This window comes from Harpia harpyja, chromosome 6, assembly GCF_026419915.1.
Source record: "Harpia harpyja isolate bHarHar1 chromosome 6, bHarHar1 primary haplotype, whole genome shotgun sequence".
NCBI lineage: Eukaryota > Metazoa > Chordata > Aves > Accipitriformes > Accipitridae > Harpia > Harpia harpyja.
Window position 1 is genome coordinate 17,373,597 of NC_068945.1, and position 13,305 is coordinate 17,386,901.

General features: G+C 44.5%; 1 protein-coding gene across 2 annotated transcripts in view; it reads left to right on the forward strand.

The window, feature by feature from the left end:
- Positions 1–4,325: 4,325 nt before the first annotated feature.
- NINJ2 (ninjurin 2) overlaps positions 4,326–13,305 on the forward strand; it is a 49,001-nt gene continuing 40,021 nt past the window's right edge. The window contains exon 1 of one of the 2 annotated variants that reach the window (XM_052790087.1): positions 4,326–4,513. In XM_052790087.1, coding sequence (XP_052646047.1) covers positions 4,481–4,513 — 33 coding nt within the window. In that variant the 5' untranslated portion in view covers positions 4,326–4,480. Of the gene's footprint in view, positions 4,514–6,613; positions 6,744–13,305 lie in introns of those variants that run through there. The other variant, XM_052790088.1, reaches the window with a different exon arrangement.

Genomic DNA, 13,305 nt, shown 5'->3' on the forward strand with positions numbered 1-13,305 from the left:
ACTGAAGCACTGGGATAGGCTGCTTTGGAAATCTCCACATCTGGAACACTTTCAAAGCAGGCTGGAGCAATGTCTGTGCTAATGAGACAGGTACCACTGACCCGCCGTGCTCTTGGAGCAGGAGAAGGAATTGGTGACTCCTTAAAATCCCTTCTAGCCTTGCTTTCGTGTAATTTAATGATTCATTGGATAAGTACATAATCATTTATCACCCTCTGGGAGAATTTTATAAGTATTACTTGCATCTTTTTGTTCTTTGTCTCCAGAGCCTTCCTTAAGATTATTACTCTTCCAAACACTAGGCTATGCTCTGTGGTTCTCTCCTATAAAAGGTGAAGCTAGTCCTGCCAACCAGGAGCTATACCCCTACCATTAATTGGAAAACAATGGGACCAATGCTTTTAAAGAAATTACAAAAAATGGGCCTTTGGCTACCTAGTCACTTGCCTTCACTTTTGCAGCAGCATGCGCTTACAGCATTGCTGAGTTTTGCTCTTCAAAGACAACCACCAGTGAAACACAGAAGACAGGACCTGGGACAAGACTGGTTAGCAGAGTCAGTCCCCGGCTGTCACAGGCAGCCGTAGCAGGTAATCCTTTCGGTAAACTCAGCAAGCTACATCTCCGGTCCAGTTTGGTTGCTTGTCCTTGCTACTCTCACTGGCTGGATTCTCCAGAACATCAGCACTTAGGCAGCCAAGAACCTTCCTCTAATTTCTAACCTAGCATTTTTCTTGGCCAGTTTATTAATTAGTTCCTGTGCTAATGTTGCATTTCCATCTCCCTAGAGTTTTCCAGTTTAGTGGATTTGTAGTTGGCGTCAGTATCCCTCTTGGTTTTCACTCTGCAAGGCTAGACAAGTCAAGCTCTTTTCACATCCTCTCAGAGAATCGGGTGAATGCACCTGTAACAGATCAGTAGCGCACTTCTTTCCTGATATAGTGAAGAGGTGGCCCAAAATTACAGGGTGGAGAAAGGGTGTCTCAAACCCAAAACCAAACCACTTTTGTAACACAAAGTCAAGGCCTGGGAAGGGTTAAGAAGTGAAGTTGCCCGGTTATTTGCTCTATCAGAAGTGTAGTCATCCTACAGAAATTCTTGCGGTCTTGGTTATGGTTCTCTCTTGAGTACCACAACAAACCTAAGAGTGGTGGGGAAGAGCAATTCTTGCATCAGTCTTCACACAGCATGGCCTACTTTCTGCTGCCAGCAGTCTCTACTGGCTAGTGCTGAAACCCAAGAATTGCAGCTCTTCTTCCCATGTCCCCTTTGCAGAGGCCAGCCCCGCTGGTGGCACCAGCACTGCAACGCTCTGGTTACACATTCAGCAGCAATGCTGCTTGAACTGGCTTGTCCCCACCCTTCTCCACTCCCAGCTGCTTTTTCCATTTCCAGCCGGGCGCCCTCCCTGCTGCCAGCGTAAGTGTCTGTGCTGTTATGTGCAGAACCAGGTCAGGGATCTGATCCCAGCCAAAAAAAATAGCCGGCAAATGTATTTTTTTTCCAGCTGGAAGAAGTTCTTCTGTCTGGTTTCTTGGGTGGCTGCACAAGCACTTTGGCTGGCATAAGAGGATGGGGGTGGAAATAAGCAACTTTGCCATGCGTGCTCCTCCCAAGTGAATGTGGCTGATCCACAGAGCCTCCCCTCCACTCTCAGCTAGCGTGGGCTGATCTTGCAAGGAAAATCACATACTTGTTCTTCGTCATGCCCCAGATGCTCCCCACCCTCCTTTCAAGGAACACTGCTCTTTCCCCAACTGTCTCTAGTATGCATTACAAGAAAGACTCTCTAAGCAATCAACATCCATTAGAACAGCCAAGTTTTGGAGGTCTCCCACTTGTCTTGCATTATAAAAAAGGACTGGAAGAAAGTTTGGGGGCTGTTGAGTCTAAAACTGGTGAGTGCTGCCACTCTTGTCACACAATCCCTTTTAGAATTTGGGCTGCATTTTCTATGCCTTAATCTTTGGACCATTACAATGGTGCATTCTTGCATCATAATTAACAGTTACTAGAAAGATAGTTTGAAAAATGTGGTTCTTTGTAATTGCATTTAGTAACAAGTAAATCTTAATTATAACTGTGTTCACTGAGGCACTCCTTTCTTGGGCAGCTATTACAATTCAAGTTAAAATAAACCCACTTCCCACTCTTCTCAGTTTTTTGGCTCTGAGCTTTGCTATTAATGACACAGACAAATAATTTCCAAGAGAAATTTTATTTTTTGAAGTTTTCTCATTCTAATGTGTTTGGCTCCAGACAAAGGGAGGATCGGCTTCAAGGGAGGCCGATACAGCCATTATCACTAATACGTTTTGCAGAAAGTCTCTTTCATGTTATCCTGGGAGAAGGCACTGGGAACCTGGTTTAACTGAAGTGTCTACAAGGGCACAAGGGTTACTGTAAGTTTTGACTGATTTCTGTAGGTATTCTGAGGACATAGTGCAAGATTATTACTCTTTGCAATACTTCTCGGGAGAGCGTGTAAAAAAAAAAAAGCCCCCAGCATAGCATTTAGGTATACTAAGAAAAAATAGTTTTAAAAAGGCACATTGTTATATATCATGCAGTCTTGTCTGAAATTTGTACACTGGTGATATTTGTTTATCTACTAAATGAAATGATAGATACTTCATTCCTGTCTGACCACTAGAAGATATTTTGGACTTGTTTTTATACTTATGGCACATATAGGAACTCAAAAAACTTTGGCCAGACTTCATGCGTCATTTGCTGGAAGCCTGTTCACAAAGAACCTGCACAACACAAAGTCCTTTTAACTCCCGGGTCTGCCTCAACAAACACAGCGGACACTAGCCAGTATAAATTATCTATTAATAAGTGATATTTATTTATAAACTGATAAACCATAGCATCTTTTTATAGACTACACTAAGTAAATCAAAACAGGTAATTATCTATATTAACATCTGTGCAACAGTGTACTTACAGGGAGCTTTTAGTTAACATACAGATTCCCATCAGGAGAGCAAGTCAATAGCAGCAGCAGATGGCTGCATTTTGGGTTAAATGCTCCTTACATTAAAAAAAACAGAAAAAGCCAACAGGTGCTGAAGAGTAGCAATGAGTAGCCTCTTTCCCCTCACCTCCATTTCCCTGTAGGATTCAAACAATCACGTCAGTGATAACCACCCACAGGGATATTAATTTTCATTCAGAAGTAGGAACCATGAGAGTGGCTTTTAATTGTAGAATCAGCCTCATGGTTCCTGATGGGCTTTCAGCCTTAGGCCAGACCCTAAGGATGAAATGAGCTGTATCCTAGCCCCTGCTTTTCTGCGTGACACTAGCCCAGTCCCTAAACACATCTCACTGCTTCAGCTCATACATCTGTAAGTTTAAACAAAAAAAAAGCTGTTTGAGAGGAATGCAGAGAGGCTAAAATCATCAACACTTTGAAATGAACTTGCAGTAGTAAGCACTGGTATTTTCATTGCAAAAGGAGGCCTTTTGCTGGGAAACATCAATGCAACAGGATCATCTACTGACAGACTTGTCAGCACTTTTAGTCAGGCTGGAGTACTACAACATGCATTTGGCTAAACTGTTTAAACAGAATACATTACTTAACATAAATTTTCTATGCTACTGTAACTAGGGAAATTGTCCTTCAAAAGCCAAACATGCTTACCTGATCTGCAGGTAGTACAGAGTAGCAGAGTTTCTCTAAAATCTAGAGAATTACGCTGATTTTTCTGCCTGAGGATTCCACCTAATAATAACAACGTATTTTTCTACACTGTGACTTGATTCTGGCTTCATACATTTCCATTCCAGTGTCATTCGTAACTGCTTTTAACTTAAGCAAAAAGCAAGATTCAATTTCAGCTAAGACCAAACATATCAAATTCAACTAAAAAAAGTGTTGGGGAGGGGAAAGGAAGGGCATTTTGGCTGGGGAGAAAAACAAGAAGAAAGGACTACAAAGAGAGTAAAGGGCAAATTTTATCTGAGATGTAACAATATCTTTGCAGCAGTAGCAGCAGCGGTTAGCTGGCACAACTTTCTGGACCTAATCTCTTCAACCATTAGTTTTTCATCCGTATACTCTGCTGTGCGCTGGTGAGAGAGGGGGAGATCGGGATCGCTGCTGCGGCTGCACAGCCCATGCCAGGAACCTCTTGGTACACTGGCTGCATCACCGCGTCCCAGCCCAAGTGAGCTCATGAGGCTCAGCTGGACTCGGAGAGGTAACACAGACACATAATGAACACAACTGTCACGGAAAGTCTAAGAGGGACACTTGTTCCACAGACTGCGCGGACAATGAGGAACTGGCGTGCCACCCCCACTCTCTCCCCCCAGCTGATGCCAAGGCAGGCGGCCGGCCGCCGGCAGATGAATAGCAGGTCTGTTCCAGCAGCTGCGCGTCCTGGTCCAGCGAAGAGAGAGTCTCTGGGAGCGCAGAGTGCCCTGCTCCGTGCGTCGTCTGCAGAGGAAGAGACCTGGCGGCAAAAGGATGGCCTCGGAAGGGGAGAGCATCAATCTTCAAGTGAGTCTATCTCGGGGAAATACCCGTGGGAGGGAGAGGCGGGAGGGAAGATCCCTGGTTTGGGGGAAATATCCACTGCTCCTATCATTCGCTCCTCAGCTTTGGCAGCCAATTTCACTTGAAAACTCAGTGCTGCTTTTTTCCTCTGTTCTCCTTTGACAAAAAGCTAGTGGCAGGATCTCTGCCCTGTTCTGCCAGGAGCTGTTATGAGCCTTTTTCCAAAAGAGTGAGGGTAAGAAGAGGGGTATTACTAAAAAGAGCTGCTTTTGGGGGGAAGGAAGGGCAGCAGGGGCAGAAGTTAGCCTTCAGCTCTCAGAAGGAGGCAGCACATACTTTACAAGCTGCAAAAACTTGAGCCATTCCTCATCTCACAAAGCCTTGCTCTGTTTGGCAGAAAGTGCTCTCAATCTGGAGAGGAGGAAAAGAAATAAATACAGCAAATGCTGAGGGAGCACAGAGGCCAGGGTTTCCTATGTAGGGTTTATAGAGAAACAAAACTTCTTGGTGAAGCTCTCCCAGTTCTCTATGTTCCTTTTCTGAGTGTTTGTGTTTTTTAAGAAGGGTGTTTCTTGTGCTCAGCGTGTGTGCTAGGAAAAGGCAACTACCCAAGGGTTTGGAAAAAGAAACTTTTAGAGATTAAATGGAATCAAAAGCCCAGATCACAAACACCCATCAAACTTCAGAAGTTCAAGTCCAGATCCGCACTTCAGACAACTCTGGAGAAGGGAAGAATATGAAGCACTGCCCAGGGCACAGCTTCCAGCCCTGAGTAGGTGGGCAGCAGGGTCCAAATTTTGCAGCCGATTTTTCTGTCTTTAATGGTCTTTACCATCCTTAGACTTGAAAGTGGGGAAGTCTGTCTGGGGTCTCAATTTTTATTTCTTTGGCCCATGTCAGAGAAAGTAAAATGGAAAGATTTGTGCCCTTGGAAATAACCAGGACAATTATCCTTAACTAGAAAAAAGGACCGAGACTTCCTGACCGTGCAGAATGTATCTCCACTGACATACGAGGTGCAGAGCAGATTTTTAAGACCTGGGAACAGTTATGCTCAGATAAGGGACAAGATAACTAAGGAAGATACACAGGTAGCTGTGACAGTTTGTGAAAATGTACTCTATTTAGGACTGAGGAAGAGAGAGGTTAGGCTTTCGTGGAACTAGGTAATAAGGGGAAAAATATAGAAATCAGTGAGCCAGGATCTGGGGGCAAAGGGCAAAGAGGACAAGAAAATTATGCTAAATAAAAACTCAAATTAACTCCTTGTATATTAAATCATTCCACCCAATGGAAAGTTTCAGGTCTACTGTGTATTTGAAGCCCAGGTTTCATAGATGAAAAAATCAGCTTCACCAATTAAAATACTCATAAACTTCTGAAAAATCTGGAGTTTAGATTTTTCTCTTTCAACCCATCTTGAGATTAAGTGAAGACCAAAAGTGATCCTCAGCATCTTCAGCCTTTACAATACTCAAATAAATAAGCCCAGAAGGTCAAAGGTTCCTTGAGTTACAAAATTGAAAAGAGCATACCTATCTGTTTCTAGAGCAGGAAGGTGTGGAGTGTTTCTATCTACCTCTACACAGGTTGCCACAAGAAAAATCAGGCTACTGAGATTTTCTTTGCAACACCTTACAGGGATTTCATGAAGCCACCAGACAGTACAAAATATAGGTGAATGCACACAGATTCCTGTATGCTTATGACGGGGAAATACACAGTGCTAGCAGGGGAGGGAAAGAGCATTACATACGACCACATAGTATGATGGATGCACTCGACCCTTTAACCAAACTAGTGGTAGTTTGGTTCAGGCTCCAAAGGAGGTAAAGGCCTAAGCTGTAAATGGACCAAGAACTCCTCTAGTTTCAGTCTGTTCTCTGAAAACCCACAAAGGAGCAGAGTGACACAGTGAGCATCGATGCATATGAGCTTGGAACACCAATCATGCAATTAACACATGAATAGCGGGTGGCTTTTCTGAGACTCATTTACCGAGGAACAAAGAAAGTTGTGGGTACAAGGAGTCTCATGCATACCTTTCCCATCGCATGGAATTTGACTACAAGCCAATCACTTTATTCCATAAATATGACAGGCTAAGTGAGCCTTCTTTGAGCTCTCCCGGCTAAGCAGCCTGGCTGCATGGCGGTGATCTCCCTTTGAGCTGGGACACCTCTCGAGGTTGCTCTTCAAGGCAGAGAGACATTTTACCAACAGCAGATCTTTGGTAAGCGGCCGATATCGCGCATAACTTTGTAGTATGGTAGCTTTGATTTGTGCCTTGGTAACTTTTATTTTGTCCTGGTAACTTTGATTTGTGCCTTGGTAGTTTTGAACCGTTGTTCAAATGATTGTGCTGTACAGTAATAGAGTGAACCTTGCCATCAAACTTTGTTAAGTTACACTTTTACAATATCATATTAAAACCACTTTCAGTAATAGCTTTGATGGTGATTCTTTAAGCGATCTAAATCACCCATTCGTGACAAATTGGCATAGTCGGCAGGATCCTAAATCAGGATTTGCGGTGCAGAGCTGAGACAAGCAGAGGGTCCTGGCAATGACGTGACTTGACAAGTGTGAGGTGAAGGGAGGAGTGATCAGTGGTGGAGAAAAGAAAAGAAGTCTTTCAGTTGAAAGTACATTTAAAAGCCTCTTTTGAGTTCCTGCTCTGAGCACTGAAGGCAGAGCAGGTGTCTTCTTGAAAGTTTCCAGCTGTGGGTTTATGAAGAGCTTGTGGGAATGTGCACTGCACGCTCTGGAGTGGTAATGCATGACTCACTTCTCCTCAAAGAGCTCCTGGATGGAGTAGCAGAAACAGTCATGGAAGTTAACGATGATACAATAGAGAAATAGGGATTTTTATTTATAGGGAGAGGGTCCTGTGCCTGAAGCAGTTGCACAGTACCTACTAGCATTTCTTCTACAACATTTACATGGTCAGGCTAGACAGGTAACAATGAAAAGAATGAAAACAATGCGAGCCTCTGGCCCAGCACAGAAGACAGCTGGAAGAGGCAATCAAGATTTAAGAAGGCTCTAAGGAGAACTGCTCAGGCCCCAACTTTTTTGCTTATCCTAAATCATGAGAACAGGAGCTCACTCAGTGAAATTGAAAGTCTCCATAACAAGAGACTCCCCCACCCAGCGTGTCATCAGCCTGTGGAATTTGCCATCTCCTGGAGCAGGTTAGAAGGTCAAATATTGGAGCAAGCACTGAGAAGAGGTCGGGAGGTCCAGTAACAATATTTACAGTTATGCAAGCTAAAAAAGGTACTTTCAAATCCCATAAGCCAATAGCAGGATAAAAATAAATATACTTTTCAGTTCCCTACAGGCAATGGCACAATTGCTGACTGCAAGCGGTATCCTGAGTTAGAGAAGTTATACACCAACTGTCCATAAGTGAGACCAAGGACTGCTTTTTAACAGCAAGAAGTATCTCCCATTAATCCACTTTCTCCCTCACAAAAATTCTCTTGTTCTGTGTGTTTCAAAAGAGTCTGTTTTCCAGTTCTGACTTCTAGGAAGACCAACAAAACCTCAAACTGTGCACACAGAGATGCTAAAAGGAAATGGTACTGAAATGGAAAAAAAAAGCCACAAGGCTGTAGAGCAGCCTCACCAGATCTGTGCCAGCTAGCCAAGTGCTAAGACAAAAGATAAAACTTGAATTAAAATCTTTTAATTAAAAAGATTAATTTACCTATTAAAAGATAAAACTTTAACATGAATTAATTTGAATGATGCATTTTTCTTCCCAGACGTCTCTATTTGTGGCTTCCAAGTGAAACTTTCACCTTCCCCTATTAAGCATCTGCCACTGATGAGAAACAAGGCAGGCAGACCAGCAACCTGATGAGATATAACAGAGTACATCCTGAGACAAATAGGATCAGAAAAATACGTTTGGGATAGAAACAAATAAAACAACCCAACAAGATCCCATCACCAATTTCTTTTTACTTCAGGAAACAAAGATTTATAAATTAGAATAGGAAGTATGGCTTTGATAGTCACATTCTGGCTGATTTATCTGCACTTCTTTATGCTATTATTCCCCCTGGCTCTCACTTCCAACCCTTCCATACAGATTTGCAGGGGGCAGAGAGGAGGAGGGAGCCATACAGGACCGTTCTTTTCAGCAGCAAAAGACCCATTACATCTGTTTAGCTGTGTACCTCAGCTGCTGCAGTTCACGATCTGGCATCTTAACACAACCCTGTTTCATCGGTGATTTAAGCTAATGTACCAGACTTTGAATGGGAGCAACTGAGACAACATCCGTTCCACCACTCCCACCACAGCGGCAGTAACCAGGGGAAAGTCTGTGGACAGCTGAAATCAGTAACACTCACACATTATTGCCATGGCTAATTCTGTCAGAGCCCCAGATGAATATTGCAGAATGGAGCAAAGATTGGGGCTGGTTCTAAATGGCTCCAGAGTTTTATTAGGTTTGGATTTTTATATTTTCTTATTCATGAATGGCTGTTATGTTCTGTATAAATGGGTGTTTAAGGGATGTGCACCGGATGAATGTCACCCATATTCGTGTTGCAAAAAAAGCTATGTATTATATGTTGCATCTTTCTTTTTATAGTTTCTTACTCTTTGGTTTAAAAAATTTACAATCCCCTGGGACGAGTAGCAGAAATAATACCTCACCATTTAGGGAGTCATTCATACATCAAAAGTAAAAAGAGTAAACATAAAATAATCATTCTGGAAAATGGACCCTACACTGAAATTTTTTGGCAGAAGCTATTTGGTGAATACTTTGAATGCAGAATACATCTGTAGAAATAAAGACAGGTTTACAAGCAACTTGCAAGGGAAAAAAAATTTAAATAATTGGATAATTTACTTCCAATGCTCAGTTTTTGACCAGATCTACAGCGCAAAGATTTTAGACGGGCAGATAAATAGCATTAGCTATAGGCCTGACCGTGGGGACTTTTCCAAAATGCCCACAAAACAAATGGAAAGTCCCACTTACCACTGTAAATCCCATCTCCCACGTGCCACTTTCAGTCTAGGCCTGATCAGGTGATGCAGGGAGCGTGCTCACAACTGAATTAGACTTTTGGGTTTGTGTTTTTTTTGTGGCTGTAACGTGTGCCTTGAGGCTGTGATGTGCTTACAAGTTCTTGGCTTGGGCACGTATTTGCCTGCTTCTGCAACAACAGCCAGCTTGTGCTTTCTAGTGCTGTAAAACTTTTGCTCTCCTTTAGCAATTTCCTATAACAGTGACGATCTAACATTGCCAACTGAGCAGTGTCCCTGCCCCAGTGGACTTCAGTAGCATTATCTGGGTTCTGTAATTTGGGCCTGGATAATGACAATCTGCATTGAGAAAGAGCCTTTCAGAAAGAAAATCACAAGTGCTTTAGAGAGAGCTATTCCTGTGATATGCCTGTACGGTGTGTGCAACTCAGCCATCAAGAGTTTGAAGAACTTATCTCACTCTGTTTTTAACTAAAGTAACCCAATTACTGCAGCCCCTGAAAGAGGATCCCACTCCCCACTCCCAGGAATGCACTTGGAACTGCCTGTGCCATTCATTTGACCCTGGTAAAGCTGGTTCACAGGGCTAAACTCAGAGAAAGCTAACCACTTTTTGGCAGGGTTAATGCCCTGGTTTACTGTCCTGCAGTGGTTCTCGGGAGGATCAGACAACTGCCAGTGACTAAGACTGTGTGGCCATGACAGCATGTAGAGGCAGCAGGATCTCTCCTTCAGATCAGTTAGCTGAAGGTCCAAGTCTGGGTGTGGCCAGTGGAAGAAGGATGAAAGACCCAAATGTAGAAATGATTGCTCTCACTAGTGGACATCACTCAGATTGCAAGATTACGGACTGCTACTTGAGAGTAAAGCCTTTACAGGGCTAGCTAGAGGGTTAGGCAGAGATTCACCATGCCCTAGTTGGTCAAAAGACAGGTGTGAAATAGGATATCATGCTTAGGAGTGAGAATGATCCTATGCTTTTCTCCCCCAGCTGCAGGGACATGCAAGTCTGCATAGCATTACCCACGCTGGTCCCAGAAACCAATAACACTCACACTAGAAGACAGACAGCACAATCAAAACACACTGAGAAGGAGACTTTCTTACAGCCAGTACTAATTGGTCCTTTGTTCTATAGTCAGATGTGGCATTTCTCCTCTCCTCTATACATTCCTCCTGCCTGCTTTACCTGGACACGGCCAGCCTTCCCACTTAGAGTGAACATTCACTTATGCCCTTCCCAAACACGGGGATGGTATTTTCTTATCTTGAGAAACTGGACCCCAGGTTTTAGGGTGTCTGGGGAGAATGAGGAACATGTGGAGTCAAATATACCCTTGGAGTTATCCCATGGAAATCAGCGGCCTTACACCAGAGGCTGACTTGGTCCCTCGCACTCGACCTTGTTGAGGGGTGGTGAAAGAAAAGTATCAGCATCTTTCTGAGAGAGGGAGCCTAGTCCCATGCTGTGCACTGGGCAGGCCATGTGCATTGTGAACCCCTGCATGTGAAGGCAGAGAAGGGAAAGGGGGCAAAGGAGCTGTTGGTAGAGAGCATATCAAATAGCAAATTAGCCTGACTGACCCATTGGTCAGTGAATCTGCTCTCACTCAAACAACAGGCATGCAGAGGCCTCCCACAGAAGACTACAAGGGACTGTTGTTAAATAGGATTCTTCCGCTGTGTTTAGGGTTAGGGTAGGATTAAGATAACCCTGCAACAGAAAGAAAAAGGCAACGATGTGCCGTTAGAACAGTCATTTCCTCTGATGTATCTAAAAAGTTGCCTGGCAGTGCTATAGGTTACAGAAAGGAGGCCGTGCTGCCAGAGGACACCGACTGCAGAGCACTCAGACCCCAGGCCCGCTGAGGCAGAGTGCCGTACGAGTGGTGCTGCCTCTTCAGCCTCGCAGGGACGAGGGATACCCGGACCTCCCCAGGCTCCGTGAGGGGCTCTGCCTGCAATTGCACATAGGTCCACAGCGACAATGCGTGCCGGTCTACAACATATGGCACTAGACATAAGAGTTTCACCCAGAGCTGGGGCTGCCATAACAGTAAATTATGGGACTTTTTCTCCCACTGCCTTGTAGGGTTGGTTCATTGCAGACCGGAGCACACAGCACCTCACCTCCATGTCTGATAACTATAGCAGAGCCAGAGCTCGTGTCACAGCTAGAAACTGTCAAAAGTTGCGAGGGAGGGGAAATGGGCTGTATAAAAGCAATCTGTGGAAGCCCAGACATTTCTGAAGGGGAGACTGGGAGGGAGAGAGGGAGTCACTTGCATCGGTGGGTGCTGCCACCTCCCCTCAGGTAAAGAGAGAGGACCCCAGAGGTTGGCAGCTACAAAAGCTTATCAATAATAACAGATTTCTGTGCCTACTTTATAAAGCTCGTACAACAGAAGCAGGGGGAGCAGAGAGGGAGCAAGGCCCAGGAGGCATGGGGTCTCCCTGAGGGGGTGGGAAGGGGGTGAAGTGGCACAGGACCTGGGGTGACAAGATGGTGCGGGTGCAGCACTGAGGGCCGAGGGGATGCTCAGGGCTTTGCGTGGTGGGGGCCCTATGTCCCACCGAGAGCAGCAGCAAGTCAGCATGGCTGCACCCCATCCAGGACAGCCAAAGACAACCCTCCTGCCGCCCCTGTGCCACATTGCCAGCCCGGCTTGGCCTGCTTGCAGCACACACGCATCAGGCACCAGCGGGACCCCTTTCCCCTCGTTCCACCATCTCCTCCTCAGCCACCACCTTTAGGGGCACCATCTCTCGCTATGTACCTGTTTCACACATTGAAGTACAGATACATCTCACCCACACTTGCACCTTGCAGATTGGAGCGCACGAGGAGTGGGTTTTACTTAGTGAGTAATCATAAACCTGGTTATGGTGGTGGTAACACGTGGTTCTCCTGGCTGGCCAATGGCAAAACCTCCCAGTGAGACATCTTTGTGAGTGGGAGTCCTCTGCAACATGAAATACTTGTTAAACCACAGCTAAATCAATTTTTGTGTCTTTTATCAAAAAGTTGCTTCCCTCGGTTTCATTCCAGCCCCTGTCTGAGAGCTGAACCACACACTTGCTTCTCTGTTTGTCCTCAGCCAACAAACATACAGCACCTCTGCTCATTTAGCCGCTAAAAATGGAAGCCTTCAGCCCAAGTTACCATTTCTCAGCCCTTCCTGAAAAATATGTATTCATTTGTTATGTTTCTCTTCTGAGAACCAAAAATGGGCAAAGCTGCATGCATACAATAACCACACACAGAAGTAGTGAGCTTCTCCAAGTACAAAAGGGTGCACAGGCATTTTCACTGCCATTTCTCCATCCCTGGCTTGTGAGTCAAATGTTTATAAAACTCTCTCTGAGAAAAGGCAATACAAGAATATTGTAATCTAGACTGCCCCGGGTATGTAAACATGTAACAGAAACATTTGAATTGGACACCAGAATGATGGAAGAGCCCATGTGCAGATGCTACAAGATTCACATCACCAGTTACCATACACCTTGACACACTCCTTTGAACCAGGCAAGCTATAATTCCTTGTCAAATTATATGAATCAGATGTGTGACTCTATAATTACAGCTGTGAAAACCATTACACTCAGGATCTTAGAAGTTTCTATCCAAAATAACCCTTGGGGAAGAAATTTCTCATGAAGCTGCTTAGGTCAAGGTTCAGCGAGTGCTGGAAATTCTGGGGGAATCCTGTCAGCAGGTTTAGAGAAATGAGAACAAGAAAATGAGATGATGTACTGGTTTGTGAATTGTTCGGGCTTTT